Genomic DNA, 19971 nt, shown 5'->3' on the forward strand with positions numbered 1-19971 from the left:
CGCAGGTGGGTGATGCTCCGTGTGCCTTGGGCGCCAGGGAGATGGGCCCCGGTCTGCGCTGCCCGCCAGCACGGGCTGGGCTCCAGGCTGGGCCCCGCAGAGAGAGCAAACCCCAGCCCAGGACACCGGCTCGCGCTCCGCCGGCTCCCAATTAGTCGCCGGGGGTTTTGGCTCAGGGAAGTCCTGAGGCGAATCATTCTTCCTTCAAATTTAGGCCCAGATTTAAAAGCGCAGAAACCAGAGGCAGCGAAAGTGCACGGAGTGAAGCGGACGAGTATCCACAAGGTCTGCACGGGACCCGCGGTGGCTCCGCCTGCCGGGGTCACCCAGGCTCCGTGGACGCAGGAGGGTCCTCGCCCGGGGCCCGTTCACGTGTGGTGCACGTGGCTGGAGTGTGTCCAGAGGGGCAGGGAGAGGCCGCCACGTCCCGTGCCACATCTGGACCCTGAGGGCAACAGGGAGGGGGGCTGGGCATGGCTCTGGGCCTCAGTTTCCCTGACGCAGCCAGGAGGCTGCGTTTGCCACCCCCAGTGGGGTGGGCTCCTCCCGCATGCTGGCTCGTGATGACATATGTCGGTCGCCCTCCTGAGTCCGCCCACCCCCTGCAGGGGCTCAATGGGGCGGCTGGGAAAGTGGGTGCTGAGGCCTCTGCCGGCCGGGGAGGAGACATTTCCTGAAGGTGGATTTACGGGCTTCCCGAAGGTCCTGACACCAGCTACAAGCTGCGCCCCCACCACACCGTCTGCAGAGACGTCTCTTCCATGGGGAAGCCCTGGGCTCCCTGGTGCCCCCACCAGGCACGTGAGGCCCCACCCGCCCACACGCCTCCTCTGAGGACACAGCCAGGCCCCGTGTCTGTGACGGGCGACTGCCACACGGAAATGCCAGAGGAAGCCGGAATGAGAACCACGGAGCCACTGCCCTTGAAACAGGCTGGTGTCCGTGGTCGTGGTTCAGAAAATGCGGGCAAGCATGTGTGTGCATGTGTGCATTTGCATGCGTGAGTGTGCAAACGCGTGTGCGTGGCGGCCAGCTGTCAGCTGGGATGCAGGGCCTCAGCCCCCACCCCACTTGGCGTTTCTGTGGGTGAGGTTCCTTCCACGGAACGTGAAGACGAGGCCGACAGGTGAACCTGAGCAGACCTGGTGCCGGGGCTCAGGCAGCGGGCGCTCCCACGTGTAGGCCACGTGCCCTCGCAGGGTGAGTGTGGGCCCCAGGCATGGAGCGCGTCTGTGGTGGTGGCCTCTCCTGACTTGCATGGATGGTGGCAGGGACCTCAAGGGCAGACCTGGTGGGTCACTTGGGGCACCAGGCTGCTGGCGTCCGCGAGCTCCCTCAGGAGGACCGGGTCTGAGGGCTTGCGCCCCCTGCTCCACCGCCAGAGTGCGGCTGCACGGCCCTGAGTGCAACAGAGAATCGGTGTGCAGCCCAGCACTGCCCACGAAGAATTTTAGGAATTTCCTCCCGGCCTGAAAGACACTCATTCACAGCCTCCCTCGAGTCACGGCGGAGGGTGAAAGGGCCTCTGTGATTGCGCCAGAGAGGGCTGTGCTCCCGGGGGGGACGGGGAGGACGGGGGGCTGTGGCCCAGGTGCTCCTGGGGGGCTCCGTGGCGGCTGCAGGACCCAGACGTGCCTGCCGAGTGTCTCGGATCAGACCCATCCTCGGGCAGCCCCCAGCCCCACTTTGCATCAGCCCTGGAACCCCATTATCCCGGGACCCCTGGACTCCCTACCTGCTCCAGACCCCTGATATCCGCTCATCTCCAGGCTGAGCCCCACTCCCAGGGCTCTGTGCCCTAACCTGGCCACCACCCCCCTGCCCTACCCGGTTTTCCAGTGTCTGGGGCAGGCTTTGGGGTGCTGAGTCTGTCATTGTAGGTGCTGGGAGGGGGTGCGGCAATGTGCTCCCTGAGGAGGGGGCACTAAGTAGGACTTGCTCACTCCCACTTGGGCCACGGGAGCCACGGGAGGAGCTCACAACCACGCTGGCAGATACTGGCTCACACGTGGACCCGTTCTCATTAAACCCAAGTGGCCCGACCACAAGCGGGTCTGAAAGGTGAGATCTGGCCCGGAAGGTGCTGAGCAGCCAAAGACGACAGTGTGGCCTGGGCGGGGCCCTGGATGGGGGTCCTGGGCGCGGGTGTTCCTGAGGGGGATGGCTGGTGGGAAGGCAGCAGAAGAGGAGTCTTGGGGGAGAGGGGCTTTGGGAAGAGGGTCCTGGGTCCTGGGTGGGGGCCCTGCCCCCAGGCTGGGCCGTCTCTGGGGCCTGAGGCGCTAGTGTGAGTGGACTGCCCCCCACTGGCTCGGCCCTGGGCTTGAAGGAAGAGGTGTCACCTTGTAATTAAAACAAGATGAGAAACCATGAAAACCAGGACAGGAGGTGCGGTCACCCACGCAGCAGGTGCTGGCGCACGGATCGGGTGTAGGACACGGATACACCAGTGGGCACATCTGGACAGAAGTTGTCATACAGACCAGGACAGACGGCGCGGGGTGGTCTGCGGCCAGTGTCTCCCCACCTCGCACCCTGTGTCGGAGGTTCGCCCCTTGAACGGACAGGCAACAGTCCCGAGGCCCCTCCTGAGGCTCCGCCAGGTCACTCAGCATGACATTTCCTGGGCCACTGACACCCGTGCTGTTCCTGGGGCTGCGTGTCCACTGAGCCCACTCCACGGGGACATCCAGGCGCCCGGGGGCGCCCACACAGCTGTAACAGCGGCGAAGGGGACGGGCCCGTCTGGCGGCCGTCTCTACTCGTGGGGCTGAACTCCACGTTAAGCACGGCACCGTTCAGTGTTCGTTTCCTCCCGCTGTCTGCAGGCTCAGCGTTGCGTTTCCTCCCACTGCAGCTGGGCCAGCACCCCTGGTGCCCTGGATGGGGCGGAGCCTCACGGAGGTCCTGCAGGACCCAATTGAGACATGCCTGTGGCCACCAGGAAGAGGCCTGGGGTGCCGTGGCCCCACCAGCTCCCTCAGACTCCATGTTGCCATGTCCCACATGAACACGTTAACAGCATCGCGAAGGAGCAGAGGCTGCTGGGGTGAGAGCCCCATTTCCCCAGAGTGGGGTGCATCTCTGCAAATAAGACGCTCACACGACAGGCGGTTCTGGGAGATACAAGTAAGGCACGTGGGGAACTCGGGGGCACATTTTTTGTCCCCAGGCCCCACTCTGCTGGCGGCTGGCGTGGTGGCGACCAGGGCGTCCCGTGTCCTGGGGAGGCCTCGCCCGGCGGGCAGACGAGATGGGCAAACGTGGAGCTGAGCTCAGAAGCCGCCGACTCGGCTGCACAGAGGCTGTGGGGAGGACAGAGCCCAGGCGGGGCCTTGGCGGCAGCTATACACGGCTGTGTCAGACGCCGCCCCAGTTCTCGTGGGGGACACGTGGTGGGAGGCTGCAGAGGAGGAACTGAGGTCGGAGACGGCCAGGGAGGGGCTGCCCTGCCTGTCCAGGCCCACTGTCCTTGGCCCTCACCCTCACCGTGGCCCTGGCACCGGCCGCTGAGCAGGACGAGGGTAGCCCAGTTGGCGTGAGGCTGGGCGGGCACCCTCGCCCTGTGAACCCCGAGCCCGTGGGGAGGCTGTCACCCTCCCAGCAGGCATTCACAACATGTGGACATTCCTGGGACTGGAACCCACTTGGAACATGTGCCCCCTGAAGTCACTGGGTGGCGGGCGTCCCCCACACTGTGTACTCGCTGCTGGGACAGCCATCCGTGCCGTGCGCCAGGGCTCCCGCTGTTGAGGGCTCCCCAGGCTGTGTGACGGGGCGTCACCTGCGATCGAGTGCTACCTGCCCATGTGCCCCTCCTCCGTGAGGCGCAGGTCCAGGTGATACAGCGCACACACAGAGCTGATGACGTAGAGGATTACAAGGAACCCACAAGCCTCTTTCCTCCCATGTGGCCCAGCTGGTGGGCGAGAGGGAGCACGCTATCCCCAGCCAAGCTTGAGCATCAGTGCCACCTGCCCGGTCGGGAACAGCGTCATGCTGAGTCACAGGCACACGTGACAGGACGTCACAGACGACAGGCACCAGGCACAGGGCCGGCCTGAGCTGCTGGCCAGGCCTGCGTGTGGGTCAGTGCAGGCTCTGTCAGGGCTCCTCAGACTGCGGCCCCGCCTCCCGGCTCTGCACTTGATCAGAAAGCCTCCCGGAGGCGCTGCTCGAGGCACCCATGGTGTAGGAGCACCTGGCGCCAGGAAGGTAGTTTCAAGGCCCAGAGAACCAGAAAAACGCTTTATTTAATGGCATTGCCGGAGCGCTGCATTGAGGAGAAATGGACAATCCACCCACTGCCTCACGTGAGCGTGCGGTGAGCGCGGGGAGGGTGGCTGGAGTGCGGTGGGCACGGCAGGAGGTCACCTCCTGGGCGGGAAGCCAAGGCTGGCAGACCCTGTGGAGCACAGCCCAGTGACACCGTGTGAGCACCACCAGCCTCGAGGCACCAAGGGAAAGCTCAGACACAACCTGGGAACACGTGCTGCCACACACGACACGCTGGTCACACGCTCTCCAAGGGAGGCCGCGGTCCTTGCCTGACTGCTGCCTCTGCAGGAGCCCGGAGATGCTGATGGGCGGCCTGGGTTCCGGGGCCGAGCCCCCTCCTCCCGCTCTGCCAGCCGCCTGGAGGCCGAGGTTTTGGGATGCCCCCAGGCCGGGCATCAGCACAGGTGGGATCCTAGGAGCAAGGTCACAAACACAATCACCAGCGCTTCAAGGACTTTGGCAGCACGATGCTTTTTAGTTTTAAAGGCCACATGCTGATTAAAACACGTTCCCAGTGCCCAGGAGGAGGTCGCGCACTGTGCTTGGGCAATGGCACTGGAACAGCGGCACACGCAGTGCCCGGCAGGCAGCCTCTGATGTGTGGGGGCTGCCCCTTGCCAGGGCCGGGTGCCTGCTCTCAGCGGGCCCTCCCACTGCTGTCCTCTGTGCTGGTGCCCACAAAATCCAGGAGTCACATCACAGGCACCTGCGGGAGGGCCAGTCCTCAGCAGTGGGCGGGGTGAGGGGCCGGGTCCCAGGCAGTGGGCGGGGTGAGGGGCCGGGTCCCAGGCAGTGGGCGGGGTGAGGGGCCGGGTCCCAGGCAGTGGGCGGGGTGAGGGGCTGGCACAGTCCTGCGTGGGAGCTGTGGTCAGGCAGCGGGTGGGGTTGCCTCATGCACCAGGGCCGTGGGCACAAGTGTGGCTCTGGCCTGGGGAGGATGCGAAGGCCACGGCTGGACGGTGGCAGGTGGCCAAGTGTGGACGTGGCCTTTGGCATGGGGAGCCATCAGGGGCTCTAGGAGGGGTGAGGGGCCCCTGCCTGACCTCCAGGCCCAAGCAGAGCCTGTGCAGATGCGGGCCCATGTCTAAGGCAATGGGCTGGGTCATGGGTTATGGTCTGTTCAGGGGTCGGCAAATGGTAGCCCATGGGCCAAACCAGCTCCTGCTTCTGTCAGCAGCTGTTGGGGACACAGATGTGCCATCGGCTCCCGGCCCGCCTGTGAACCCTGAGACGCGATGCTGCAGCCCCGCGGGCGCCTGGGAATTGGAACGGTGTGAGTTGCATTTTAACTTCAAAAAAGCAAACCATAAAGTGGTCTGCATAGCACGACCCAGAGCAAACAGCGAGACCTCCTTCCTCACTCTCCCCGCCTTGACCATCCCTGTCCTGCAGGAGCTGCCGGGACCCAGCTGAGCGCCCGGGACCCACCTGAGCGTCTGGAACCCGCTGGTGCGACCTGGCGTCAGGCTGAGCTGCTGAGGGCCTAGGCGGGAGACGCTGCCTGCGGGGGGTGGGGGGGGGGTGGGGGGTGGGGGGTGGGGGGGGGGGGGGATGGGTGAACACAGCGCTGCTTCAGGAAGAAGACACACCTACTGTCCCACCCATGCCTCCCACTGCGCCCGACACACCCCTTCCCACTCAGCCGTCACCCCCTGTGCACCGAGAGCATTGCCACCACCCTCCTGAGCAGCCGCGTGAAGGCCACAGGCCTGCTCAGGACGGGCTGTGGGCTGCGTGCTGGCCTCTGCCTGTGACACCGGGGCCCGAGGCGCTCAGCACTCGCCCCCACACTCACTCCTGTCACTGCTCCCAGAAGCTCTGGGCTCTGAGGGTGGGTCAGCGGAGCCGACCAGGGCCATCTCCCCTGAGCCCGCATGTCTAGGCTGATGAGAAGCATTTTGGATGCAAAGGCCCGCTGTGTGTTTAGTGAGGCCAGAGGGCACGCGTGGAAGTGCTGGTGAACACTGAGCCCCTGGCTGCCTGCTGTGGAGAACGGTCACGGACAAAAGGCAGAGTGAGAAGGAAGAGAGTGGGCAGGGGAGGCTCCCCGTGTCCTTTCACAGCTGCAGAGCCCGTCCTGAGGTGGGACAGCACTAAGTGGCCTGGGCTGCGTGGACCGTAGGGGATGCTGCCCTAGTGACTTGCAGACCCCGCAGAACAGCTGAGAACCAGCGAAGCAAACCGTCCCAGGAGGTTCTGTTAATCCCGTTTTTATTTTCTGTATTTTCAGATGGTTGGACTCCCCGGGGCCTTGCGAATCCCAGACACACTGCCCCTCACTGGGCAGGCTAAATCGCATGGGTCAGAGGTTTGCCTGTGCTCGGGTCACCTCCTCCATCTGGCAACCCACTCTGCCCTAATCCCTGAGGTAGGGCTGACCCGAGGGGTAGCCCCCGCACCCCCACACTGCCTGCCAGGGCCAAACCTGGTTGGCTGGCCCTGCGGAACCTGCCTGCCCGCTGGCCCGCATGGGTGTCGTCTCCTGATCTGCCGGCCGCCCCAGCCGACTACACAAATCCCGGTTTCACGCTCAGGCAGAATGGCACATGCTCAGTAATGGGGTCCGGCAAGCACCTCTTATTCACGCTCACAGGGATCCATGGGGTGACCGTGGTCAACAGCGATGAGGAACTCGAGGCCTCGACAGGTCAACAACTGTCTGGGTCTCGAGAGCAGGGCTCTGAGGCCAGGTGGGCCCAGGCCTTCTGGTTGCCCCGACGTCAGGCTCTCCATCGGGGCTCTGCGGGTTCAGGCTGAGCCATGGGCACAGGGTCTGCTGGGGGCTCACGGAGGCGAAACCTCTTGAGCAGGCCGCCTTGGGGCCTCAGCCCAGCAGAGCCTGGCCAGAGTGCTGCCGCTCCAGGGCCCCCCTAGCCTCGGGCTGAGGTTTCCTCGCAGGAAGCAAGGCTATTTGATGCGACGTAGACAGACCTGCCTTGAAACACCTGGCATCTAGGGAGGGTCAGCACCGGGAGCGTGGGAGCCTCGTCTCCCTGCGCCACCAGGCGAGGCTGAGTCCCGGCTGAACAGGCGCCCGGGATGCTGTGAAGCGGGGGGAGGGGAGACGGCTGAAGGCGGGCACATCCCTCAAGGTCCGGGTGAGGGAGGGACTCACCCATGCGTCCGTCCTGGGGAGGACTGATCAGGGAGACTCTGGTGGGGCCGGCTGGCTCGGGCTAAGGACGGGAAAAGGGAACAGTGGGTAACATCACTGTTTTCATGGGTAATGAGAGCCCCTCCGCCCTGAGAACACAGCCCCTCGCCAGCCTGCCGTGCCCAGTCTGCTGGGATGTAGCCCTGGGAGACAGGGTGTCCCACTGGCCCCCACTGTGCTCCTGGCCCCCACAGCAGTGAGTGGACAAGGAATTCGCTAGGTGCTTCTAAGAATTTTGGAACAGAGAAAAAGCAGACAGTTTTAGCTGACACTAGACATTTTAAAATCCTGAGTAAATCCTCATTTTCGGTGCAAAACCGTCACCTGGAAACCCAGGTGTTGATGACAGGGCCTGGTACTGCCCTGGCAGGGCCCGCATGCTGGGCTGGCTCCCAGCCAGGCACATGCCAGTGTCACCCATGTTTCTCTCCTGGTGAAGCTGACCCACCTCCTCACCAATAGGTTGTCAGGGGATCCTGGATTCACTCATCCCCGTTCCCACCACTTGCCCAGGTGGAGGCGGAGCATGGCAGCAGCCCACCACATGTCCCATGCCAGCGTGGCCCTGCCTCCTACAGCGGCACGGTCAGGAAGGAGCGGCCACGGCCGGGAAGGAGCGGCCACGGCCGTTAGCGCTGAGAAGCAGGAGGCCCTGAACATGCAGGAAACACGACACACAGGGGAACAGACTACTCACCCTTCTCAGGGGGGAGGGCGTGAGGTCGACCTCCATGGGCTCCACTCTGTAAACCGACAGCCAGACAGTCACTGGCCTGAGACTTGGAGCGACTGACACATGCACGCTGCGCCAGGATGTCCGGCTCCGTCTTCCTTGCTCACACTGGGCCCCATCAGTCACCTCCCTCTTAGCTCTTGTCTGCCACTTGTCTGTCAGACCAAACCCAGCCCCACACACGGAGGGAGGGCCTGCCGCGCTCTGGGGAGGCCCTGTGTGGCCGGCCTAGGGCATCGCAAGTGCAGGTGGCCTCCTCCGCTGTGTCTCTGCTCCTCCAGGTCCTGCCAGCGCCCTGGGGTTGCAGCATCTCATTTGCTTTAGGTGCTGCTCACGGCTGGGCTCACTGCACACCATCAGTGCTCCTAGGGCGGCTCCTTCACTTACTGCTCTAGGCTGACGGAGAGCATCACTTGGGCTTCCCCACAGGAGGAAAGGGCCGGGAGGGAGGGAGGGGGGAAAGGGAAGGAGGGAGGAAGAGAAGGAGGGAACCAATCGCTGAGTCACTTTCTGGCTGCGCGCTCAGTGCCAGGCCCACTGCCCTTGGGACACAGGGACAGGCAGTGCGGGCGGACGCTGCCAGGGCCTCCGGTGCTGCGTGTGGACCCAGCTCGCGGCATTTCAAGGAAGAACAGGTGGAAGAGGGATGCTCTCCAGGGACCGGCTGCCAGGGCTGGGTAGGGTCCCCAAGGGGTCACCACCTCTCGTCCTGTCCCCTGTGCCAGATTTGTTTCTGAGCTGTCCTGGGAGAGAGTCCCACCCGAGTCACATGACCACTCCTCCACCAGCCGCCAGGCCACAGGGACAGGACTGGGATGGGCCAGCCCCCAGGCCCTGGCGATGAGTAAGAGCTGCTGCGGGGTGAGCTCCTGGGGCCTGTGTTGGGCATCAGAACGTGGGAACCTGGAGGGGGGGAGGGTGGCAGGAGGGGCGTGGGTGGCAAAGAAGGAGCTGCAGCTCCTGAGTGTGGCCCATGGGCCCCCGCTCCCCCAGCCCTGCACACACACCTCTCGGAGGAGGCGGAGGAGCCGGGAGGCCGGAGCAGCTGTCCGCAGGGCTCTGCAGAAGGAGCTGTGACAAAACACCACAGGGTGAGGGCGCGCCTGCCCTCGGCTCTGCCTGCCCTGGGCTCTGCCCTGGCACGTCCTTGACTCGCCGCGCAGCAGGCCACCACTTACTTGAAACTGGACTTCTTAGCGCGCTGAAGGCTGTGGGTTGGGACGGTCTCATACTAAACAGGTGGGGAGAGGGAATTATAAACCATGAGGACTTATTTCCAACCAGAGGGCAGGGCTGAGCCCCCCTCGCCGGCCTAGCGCTCACTTTTATCCCAGAGGCCCTGAGGAGTGTGCCTGGCAGGAGGCCCTGAGGCTGGCACACAGCGGCAGGGCTGGGCCCATCAGCGCCTCTGCAGCACTTCCCGCTTCCCAACGACCCTAAAACTGGGCACGTGGGAGGCTGTCTCTCCAGGCCACGGGGGACAGAAACCAGGGCAGGGACCCCTGCCCCCAGGATGCCTGCGAGGGAGTGTGGACATGGGTGAGGGAGCCGGCAGGCGGGGTGTGTGGGCCCACCCTGCGGGAAAACCAGGCCACACTGGCGTGCACCGACCACATCACCTGGAGGACCTGCACGAGCGGAAGCCGAGGAGGAGGCAGGCCTGGCCTCGCAAGGGTTTCAGGGCAGGAAATAGACTGCCCGGCAGGCACAGAAATAAGCAAGGCCCGGTCACGGTGACAGAATGTTCTAGACCAGCGGTTCTCAACCTGTGGGTCGCGACCCCTTTGGGGGTCGCCTAAGACCATCGGAAAACACATATATAATTATATATTGTTTTTGTGATTAATCACTTTGCTTTAATGATGTTCAATGTGTAACAATGAAAATACATCCTGCATATCCGATACTTACATTACGATTCATAACAGGAGCAACATTACAGTTATGAAGTAGCAACGAAAATAATTTTATGGTTGGGTCACAACATGAGGAGCTGTATTAAAGGGTCGCGGCGTTAGGAAGGTTGAGAATCACTGTTCTAGAAGGCTGAACGGAGCAGTGAAATAAGCTTGAGGGAGAGGTGGAAGCAGAAGGACTGGAGCCTGAAGGACACTCGTAGGTGGCAGGGGGCCTCGCTAGGAGGGCCAGCCTGCGGGGGACTCAGCGGGCCATAGCTGGAACTTTCCAGAATGACGAGATGATTGAACAGAGAGAAAGCAGGTTATACAAAGGGCGACGAATAGAAGGGCCCTCTGCACCTGGGTCTCACTCGGAGCCGCGCCCCAGGGGGCCTGTCAGGCTCAGGCCACAGAGCCGCCCGTGCTGCTGCCCACCCCTCTGGCAGCATCTCTGTTCCCAGCAAGGGCTGGGGTGCACCTCGGAAAGCAGCCTGTGATGGTGGCGGGTGGGCCGAGGCCGAGCGGGACCCGCGTGCCCAGCTCCTGCTGCAGCCCAGCCATAGTGCACCGGGCACCTGCACACACAGCCGGCCAGACAGCAGCCCCTCAGGACCTCGGCGCCCTGGCCTTCACATGAACGTGTCTCACCACACTGGGCTTCTGAGTATTCAGCCGCGTCCCACAGCACCGCCTTCCCTGACCGTGTGGACCGTGCAGAGACGGCAGCCTGTGCTCATCTCCCATGACCGCCATTCCTGGGAAAAGGCCCGGGCTGCGGCCGCCCCGGAGGTGGAGGGGCTGCCCCTCTCCAGCTGGGCCGCTGGCTCTGCTCCCCAGCCCCTCCCGTGGCCTGGGAGTCACAGGACAGGACGCCCCCTGGGAAACCACTCCTCTTTGCTGTATCTTCTCTCCTCTCCTTCCCCAGACGGCCCAGCGCACCTCTGCCCTGACAGCTTCTGGGGAATAGGGCCCCTTGTTAGGGCCGCGGCCTGGGAGGCAGCGAGCGGACGCCTGGCTGGGCTCAGGGGTCTGGGGTGCAGTGGGGGGGGGCGTGGTGCAGACCTACCTTTGCAGCTGCTCCACCCGCAGCATCGCCTTCCTGAGGGCCTCCTCCAGCCTGGCGATCTGCACACAACACAGTGACTCGGTGACCAGGCTGAGGCCGAGTGACAGTGCACAGACACGCGGACCCTCCATTTTTACGCCAGAGGCAGCACACGAGTCAGGAGGGAGCTGCCTGGGCCTGGGGCAGCGTGCAGGGGCAGACGGGGCTGTGGCCAGGTGCGGACACTACCCACAGGGGCCGGGGATGGGTGGCAACACGTCCCCTCTGGGCAGACCCACCGCAGGCCTGGCCTGGGGCAAGTAAGGAGGGCAGACGGCAGGAGACACCAAGCACGCGCGGGCCAGGCCCAGGGCAGCGGCGCCTCACACCTTCCCTGTCGCACACAGAGAGGTCACGGCCACAGGATGGACACCAGGCAGCTTCCACACTCCAGGGGGTGGCCACAGGGTCTGTGGCTTCAAAGCCAGGCCCTCACCCTACTTACTCCCTAACCTTCGATGGTGTTTTTTAAAAACACAACGGGATGAATGAATAGAGAACTGTCTAAGCTGCTCTGAGGCCCAAACATCACTCCCGGCCAGGTGAGGAGGCAGCCAGGTGAGGCGGCGGCCATGGGGTGTGTGCCGTGGCGTGGCCCCAGCACAGAAAGCTGACCTGGCCCCTTTGCCCTCTGCCGGCTGCTGCGCGCTCTCCTCTCTGCGCCTCCGTCCCTGTCCCTCCAGGAGGCCTGACCCGAGCCAGCCCCAGCCGCCCTGAGTGGAGCTTCCTTCCCTGGAGCTTCCTTGCTCACTCAGCTCACCAATCAGGGAGGAGGATGCTGTCGCTCCCGTGGAAGGACCAGTCAGAGCTCATCAGAGTCGGCTTATGAAAAGTGCCGGTGAAGGGGGGCACCACGGGCCAGGAGTGGCCCCGGGATACAACTGGCCCAGTGACCTCTGGCCCTGAGCATCGCGGTGGCGGATGGGAACTGTGCAATGGGCTGAGGGTCCACGGAACGGATGCCCACCTCCTGACCCTCCACCCTGAGATGTGGGGTCGGGTCACAGGGTCACATGAAGTTGAGATGGGGTTTACCTTTTCTCTGTAGAAGGCTAACAGCCTCTTTCTGTGTTTTTCTTGAAATTCTGAAATCTGGGGAGATGACACAGGTCAGCTGCTGCAGTGGCACATGGCCACGCTGTGCATTCCCCAGACACACCCTGCTGCCTGCCTGACCCGGAGCTGCCTGCGTCTTCGCGACCTTGGTCACCCCACCGTGCACTCAGAACACAGTGGGCACGCTCACACAGAGGAGCATGCCCCACTGAGGGCAGGAGCACACAGGGCACCGTCTCTCTCTAGACCTGGCCCCCCCCCCCCCGCCCCGCCCCGCCCCTGTGACTTGTGTGTGGAGAGGGCTAGGTGGGCGGGACAAGCCGCGCTCCCGAGAGCTGTGACAGGGGCTGGGTTCCCAGGGGCACTTCCGTTCAGGAGCCCCCTTGCACGCGGTCTGGAGTTGGCCCCAGAGCTACGAGCCGCGCTGACCCAGGGAGGGAAGCACTGTTTCACGTCAGGGACGGTATCAGACAGAACGAGAAAGCCCTCCGGCTCCGGCACCTCGAGGGTGGAGCGGGTTGATGGATGCAGGGCAGGTCCCAGGCTCCCCTTAAAGTTACTGAGGACCCCTAAAAGCTCTGCTTATGTGGGTTTTCCCTGTCGTTGTTTCCCCACTAGGAATTAATACTGAGAGAAACTTAAAGTATTCATTATAGTAAAATAACGGTAAGCCCAACATGCTGAGGTAGACAGCGAGCGAGGCACTGGGACAGGCGATGCCAGAGGCCTGGAGGGAGGCCACTCGGCAGCCAGCTGCCTCCACGCCTCTCTGCACCTGGGCCGGGTGTGGGGCCTGAGATGGAGGACAGGCACCCTGCCTCCTCCGGAGGCTGCCCCAGGCTCTGCGGGTCCCAGCACGACTGCTCTCGGCTCAGGGCCGCCTGTGGGTCGAGCGCTATGGTGAGGACTCCCCCAGCTCACCAACACGGCAGCTTCCAGGTCCCGGGGACCTGGCCCAAGAGGCCCCCTGGGAATGTGCAACGAAATCAGCCCATGTCCCTGCTTGGCTGTTGCCTTGTGCCCATGCCGTGTCCTGGGGCATCAGGCCCCCGGGGAGCCTGCAGGGTGGAGGGGCACAGCCCTGAGACAGCGGGCCCTGAGCCCAAGAGCAGCCTCCAGAGCAGGGCCGTCCTGGTGGCTGACATGTTTCCAAGAGAACAAGCCAACGGCCGAGAACGGCCAGGCCAGTGTGGTCCCTCAGCCTGCTGCTAGGCCTCTCCAGGGAGGGGCAGGTGGGAGGTGCCAACAGCGGGGGTGGGGGCAGCACTGTTATCAGAAGGGGGGCCGGATGGGCTGGCAGAGAGGGCTGCTCTACGGACAGCTCCCTGGACAGCCTGGTGGACCAGGAGGTCAGACTGGCATCGGACCCAGGGAGGGCACCGACTCGCGACCTCAGAGCTGGGCTGGGGAGTGCACCTGGAGCCAAGAGGGCTCAGGGTCAAACACTGCAGCCACACCCCCTGACCCAGACGCCTGAGATCAGCTGGGCGTCCCGACCACAGGACACGTCACCCCCACAGCAGCAGGGCAGGAACACGGAGCAGAGCGAATGGCATCCCTGCAGGGAAGACGGCACAGGGGCAGGGAGCACCCCCCCCCCCCCCGCCCCGAGCCCCTGGGGTCTGCTCTCCAGGGCAAGATCATCAGCCCTGGGTCATCAGGAAGTGGGTTCCCACGGCGACAGGCTCGCGTGCCCCAGGAGAAGGCCCACGCACCTGGGAGGTCTCCTTGGAATACTTCCTGCACAGGCCGTCTATGCCCATGAAGAGCGCCTGGACCCCTGGGTCCGTCTGGAAGAGAAAGACACCATTTCCGCTCGCTGCCTGGCACACGCTCAGGGCGTGATGCAGAGGCAAACTGGAGACCCAGATGAACCTCGGGACCCGCAGGACCAGTGCTTCCCTCGCTGTCGCCAGCAGGCACGGGCACCCACCTCCTGGCTGCCCGGGGCTGTGGGGTGAGGGCAGCGTGCCTGGCAGCTGGTGGCACCCTCTGGGCCACAGGCCCCTCTCTGTCAGGAGGAACCCAGGCCTCGAAGGGTAAAGGGCCAAAGGGGAAGCTGAGCTCAGAGGAAACACTACGTCAGGGAGGGAGTGCTGGTGAGCCTCCTATCAGTCAGTCCTTTAAGAAGCAAACATGAAGAACTCAAGGAAAAGTGGGTTCAGAAGTGATGCTGCCCACTCCACCGAGTCAGGCCTGCCTCCTCCTTGCCCCCTCCTCCTCGGCACCCACAGTGGGCCAACAGTGACAGCCATCGAGGGCATAGGCGTGGGAGGACGCCCTGAGCAGGGACAGACGGGGACAAACACAGCCACCGGGTAAGGACAGCAGACCCAGAAGATACAGGCGAGCAGTCCCTCGGCAGCCTGGTCCTGGCTTCGGAACCGTCAGCATGGCACGGGCATCAGAACAGAATCTGAGTCCCTCCACTGACGCTCACTGTGCTCCCCAGGTCCCACCGAAATGAGGTAAAACTAAGTGCAGGGAGGACACCTGATGGGCGGCAGAAGCTAGAAGATGTCCTTGGAAGGCAGTGCCTGGCCTGAGCCGCCCCAGACCTTGGAGGGAGGGGCCACACAGGGTGTCTGGACAGCTGGGTCCCTGGACTCGACCCCTGCAAGTCACAGGCAGGTGGGCCACAGGCGGGGCAGGGGCTCCAGGTGCCCACAAGTCCTGCTCGACACCAACTCAACCTGCCACCCTGGCCTCGCCCCACACCTCAGGGCCTGGTCCCGGGTCACAGAAGCAGAAGCATGCCTTCCCACAGCCTGGCACCCACAGCCCCGGCACCCATAGCCACAGGAAACAGGGAGCGCCCAACAGAGCGTGGCGGCCTGTGCTCAGGAGTGGAGAGCAAGTGACACACAGGTTATCACACAGGGAAGACACCTGTGGACAGGCAGGTGTGGCTTCACTCTATGTGGACAGGGACCCGTGTGGACAGGCAGGTATGGCTTCAGTCTATGTGGACAGGGACCCGTGTGGACAGGCAGGTGTGGCTTCACTCTATGTGGACAGGGACCCGAGTGGACAGGCAGGTGTGGCTTCACTCTATGTGGACAGGGACCCGCGTGGACAGGCAGGTGTGGCTTCACTCTATGTGGACAGGGACCCGCGTGGGCAGGCAGGTGTGGCTTCACTCTATGTGGACAGGGACCCGCGTGGACAGGCAGGTGTGGCTTCACTCTATGTGGACAGGGACCCACGTGGACAGGCAGGTGTGGCTTCACTCTATGTGGACAGGGACCCGCGTGGGCAGGCAGGTGTGGCTTCACTCTATGTGGACAGGGACCCGCGTGGGCAGGCAGGTGTGGCTTCACTCTATGTGGACAGGGACCCGCGTGGACAGGCAGGTGTGGCTTCACTCTATGTGGACAGGGACCCGAGTGGACAGGCGGGTGTGGCTTCACTCTACGTGGACAGGGACCCCAGTGGACAGGCAGGTGTGGCTTCCCTGGGTGGACAGGAGCCTGAGTGGGACCGGGTGTAGGGAGCAGAGGCTGAGGCCTCCACTCTGATAACAGCCTCTGCACAGGCTTTGGGGTCTCCCTGAAGCTCAGCCGGATACCACAGGACAGCCAGACCGTGAAAAGCCACAGCGAACGGAGCCATGTGATCCAAGACACAGGAAGCATTCATGTCCAGGAAAGCAGCCTAACGAGCGCAATATGCATCACAATGCAGGCAGGTCTAGTCCCTCTGGAGAGCTGTCACCACAGGCCTCAATGCAGGACCTGACAAAGGAATTCCCAGGGGTGGAAAGTGACCTTCGGGGGCGTCAGGGAGGCTGGGAACGGTGAGCGGGAGGAAGTGGGACTGTGGGAACCTGGGCGGCGGTGGGATCCGGGCAGCGATGTCTGTGGGCTTACGTCTCTGGGAGAGAATAAGGTGCACGCCTCGGGCAGCACTAGGAATCGGAGGGAAGGAGGAAGCGGAGTCAAAGCGTCCAGGCCCCGCCCAGGAAGGATGGGAGCCTGTCCGACTTTAAGGGCAACCGCACAGGGTGTCCCAGACCAGTGCGAGTCACTCTCAGATCGGGCAGAATTCGCTGAGCTACGCACTTTTCATTTGTGCACTTTCGGCATTATACGTCAATGAAAATTAGTAGAAATGATAACTAAAATCCCCAAATATTTCTAAATTAACCACATACACATGGGTCGCAGGAATAATTGAGAAGAGACTTGAATTGTTCTGCTCAGGCAAGGATGAGCACAGAGTGGGGTGCGGCCTGGGATGTAAACAGGAGGAAGACAAGGTGGGGAGCTGATGTGAGCTTCCATCTTAAAGAGCAAATGAAAGCAAAGAGGAAAGAGGAGACAAAATGGCAAGGAGAACTCACCAGAGAACAGGTGTACAATAAAGAAACACAACCAAGAATTAGTTCTTTGAAAATACGAATAAAGGTCAATAAACACTGACAAGACTGTTCAAGAAAAGGAGAGAAGGCACAATAACCACCATTAAAGTGAAGAAACGTGCATCACCACAGGCCTTCCGGACGCTGAGAGCACCGAGGACTGCACACGTGTTGGTGACAGGACACCCAACCTCGAGGAAAGGGCACCCCCTCCTGTGAATACAGCTCCCTTAGGTCGACCTGACGGAGGTAGGCACTGAGTGTCTAACATAGAAACTAAGTCCCTGGTTGAAACCTCCTCACCAAATCCCTTCCAGGTTCCGACAACTTCACCTGTGAATCCCACCACATTTTACGAGAGGAGAGGATGGGAGGCCCCAGCTGCTTTCATGCCCCCCTCCCCACTGCCCATGCACCGAGGCCTGAGAAGGGCCTGGGAGAGAGAGGACCACACGCAGCTCCCACGTGGACACAGCTGCACGGCGTCTAGCTCATCTAGACACGCGCACTAGGCTGCCTCGCACCAGGTCGGATCTGTTCCTGGGAGCTAGTGTGGGTTTAAAGCTCTAAAAATAAATGCAACTCACCACATTGACAAAATAAAGTAGAAAAAACAATGATAAGCTTAACAGTGACAGAAAAGCCATTGGGTAAAGTTCAACACCATTCATGATAAAAAGCCATAGCAAAAAACCCACACCGCACACAGTACTTCACGGAAACACTGCCACGACCCTGAAATCAGGGGAGAAACCCTCCACGAGAGATGGCCCCTGCCGTCCATACTCCACACGGTACGGAGTGCAGGCCGAGGCAGGGGAGAGAAACACAGAAGGCACGAAACAAACAGAGACGGCGCGACTGTGGAGCCTGGAAACACCCACAGCTGAGCCAACACAGTTACCAGGTGAACTTAGCAAGACCAGAGCTGTAAGTTCATAGACAAGAATCCATCATGCTTGACTGGTGTGCTCAGTGGTTGAGCATTAACACAAGAACCAGGAGGTCACTAGTTCGAGTCCCCGATTCCCCGTCAGGGCACATGCCTGGGTTTCGGGCTCAGTCCCCAGAAGGGGGCGTGTAGGAGGCAGCCTATCGATGTTTCTCTCCCATTTATGTTTCTCTCTATCTCTCTCCCTTCCTCTCTCTCTCTCTCTACAAAAAAAAGAAAAAAAGAAAATCAATAAAAACATTTAAAAGGCTACGCAGTCACCTTTAAAGAGTGTGGGAGTGCCCAAAATATGTCACTTGAGAAAACACCATTTCTGTAAGAATAAATCCGAATAGCACCCACAGACCAGGCGCTCCACTCCTGGCTGCTGTCTTTGGGCAACAGTATCTGAGGGCTTCCACCTCCTCCACTATGATCTTTTGTATCATTTGCATAATATGTAACTTTGTTTTACATTTGTAATCAGAAAAAAAGCAATTGTTATAGATTAAAACATCAGATCAAATACACATCTTGGAGCTTAGGTGTAAAGAGGACAATTATTTGTAACTAAATTTAAAGCAAACAAGTTAAATTCATGTATTTTACAAAGAGAACAAAAGGCATTATTTTAAGCCTACTGCAACAGCAATACCTACTTTCCTCCAATCCTCTTAAGTAGATATGACAGCTGTGAAAAACCAAACTCCCCCACCTTCTTTTTGTTGTTACTCCTCACCCGAGGTACCTTTTCTATTGATTTTTAGAGAGAGTGGAAGGGGGGGGAGGGAGAGAGAGCGATTGGTTGCCTCCGGCACATGTCCCGACCGGGGCGGGAATCGAACCTGCAACCCAGACATGTGCCCTTGACTGGGACTTGAACCTACAACCCTCTGGTGTGTGGGCTGACACTCTAAGCCAGTGGTTCTCAACCTTGGCTGCACATTAGAGTCACCTGGGAATCTTTTTAAAATCCTGATTTCCGGGCCTCGTCCTCCGGAAGTTCTTTTTCTTTGTTATGGGGTGGGGCCACAACATGAGTAACAAAGAAACAGAACTTCCGGAGGATGAGGCGCAGAAATCAGGATTTTAAAAAGATTCCCAGGTGACTCCAAGGTGCAGCCAAGGCTGAGAACCCCTGCTCTCAGCACGGAGCACGCTGGCATTGCACCGAAGGGATCTATTCCACACATCCCCATTCCCAGGAGCATCGCACGGCGAAGCGCAGGCAGCCCCGGCAGCCCAGAAGGCTGCAGGAGGTCCCGGCCGGACCCTAGCTGTGCTCTGAGATTCCGGAGGCCTGCTCGGTCACCCGACAACAGGCACGGAGCGCTCAGACACCACGAACGACTGCAGGTGGAACCTCACCTGTAAGGGAACGCGGCGATCAGTATTCAGACACGGGCTACGGGTTTCCACTTACGTGTTTTGAGAGGAAGACTGCTCGGCAGGGCACTTTGCAGATGAGGCACTCGCCCTCCTTACCTGCGAGAGAAGAGCGAATGCGGTGTGACCGGGGCGGCGGGGCGAGCACAGCTTTCGGGGTAACGCTGCTCCAAGCACACGGCCCGCCTCCATTTCCTCACCTTCACATGGGGGGGCTGAAAGGATTTCTACAACCAACAGTCCCCCTCCTTCCCGTTTCCCAAAGACACCCCCAAACAGCGCCCCTAAAGGGACCCACTGCTCCCCCGGCCTCTGCCCCAGGTCCGGCGCCCCCAGCGCCCACTCCCCGCTCGGGGCAGGACACAGCCCTTTCCCTGCACAGCAGCCGGAGGACGGTCCCGGCATCCCGCCCCCATCCTCCACCCCCAGGCCCATCCCCCTCCCCCCGCCCCCAGGCCCATCCCCCCCCCCCCCCCGGCCGCGCCCACCTCTGCTCAGGCAGCCGTCGCAGTACACGTGGCCGCAGCTGGTGAGGCTGAAGTGCGAGGCGCGGCCGGGCGGCTGGAAGCAGCCGTTACAGAACACCCAGCCGGCCATGCGCCACCCGCGAGGCGCCGAGGCCCAGGGCTGCCCGGAAGTGCGCCTGCGGCCGCAGCCCCGCACCTGCGCAGACGCAGACGGAGCGCACCCCCGCGCATGCGCACCAGCGCCCGGCGCTCCCGCCAAAACCCAGAGCGAAGCCGACCTGACAGGCGCGCGAAGGCAGCGTGAGGCGCCGTCTGCCGCTCCGGCCGCACTTCCGAGGGCGCAACCAGCTCGGAGGACTGGCGCCTCCTCCCGCCGCTGCCGCTGCCGCCCCGGGACGTCTGAGGGCAGCGGGTCGCAGGCCCGGCCACAGCAAAGTCGTCGTCAGCACGGCCGCAGGGTCAGGTGAGGCGCGACTGCGACTGCGGGACAGGGCGCGGCCCGGCGGGGGGCACCAGGGTCCCGCATCTGCCGTCTCTCCGTCAGTGTGGGTGCAGGGCGGGCACACGGGGTGTCCGGAGGTTCGGGAAGGGTGCTGGGGACGGGGC

The 19971-nt window shown here is 62.2% G+C and overlaps 1 protein-coding gene across 1 annotated transcript; it reads right to left on the minus strand.

The window, feature by feature from the left end:
• Nucleotides 1-322: 322 nt before the first annotated feature.
• On the minus strand, nucleotides 323-19495 carry RNF212 (ring finger protein 212). The gene is made up of 13 exons (XM_036296154.1): nucleotides 19387-19495; nucleotides 18936-18997; nucleotides 13937-14011; nucleotides 12201-12257; nucleotides 11127-11185; nucleotides 9341-9393; nucleotides 9168-9221; nucleotides 8127-8170; nucleotides 7391-7451; nucleotides 5704-5776; nucleotides 2532-2712; nucleotides 1289-1399; nucleotides 323-445 (listed from the first exon to the last, which is right to left on the minus strand). Exons 1-13 carry the CDS (start codon nucleotides 19493-19495, stop codon nucleotides 323-325), a joined length of 1062 nt encoding a protein of 353 aa, XP_036152047.1.
• Nucleotides 19496-19971: the final 476 nt, after the last annotated feature.

The sequence above is a fragment of the Myotis myotis genome, unplaced genomic scaffold, assembly GCF_014108235.1.
Source record: "Myotis myotis isolate mMyoMyo1 unplaced genomic scaffold, mMyoMyo1.p scaffold_m19_p_1, whole genome shotgun sequence".
Lineage (NCBI taxonomy): Eukaryota > Metazoa > Chordata > Mammalia > Chiroptera > Vespertilionidae > Myotis > Myotis myotis.

What these genes read in the sequence shown, in the direction of transcription:
- RNF212 (XM_036296154.1), bottom strand. Translation starts at nt 19,495, where the DNA reads ATGGCCGGCTGGGTGTTCTGTAACGGCTGCTTCCAGCCGCCCGGCCGC. An exon ending in CGCCCTCCCCCCTGAGAAGG is followed by an intron (nt 7,452 to 8,126) that starts GTGAGTAGTCTG and finishes TCCCGTCCTTAG; the next exon opens with CCCGAGCCAGCCGGCCCCAC. An exon ending in AGCGGGTTCCAGACGCTCAG is followed by an intron (nt 2,713 to 5,703) that starts GTGGGTCCCGGG and finishes CCGCTGTTACAG; the next exon opens with CTGTGTGGGCGCCCCCGGGC.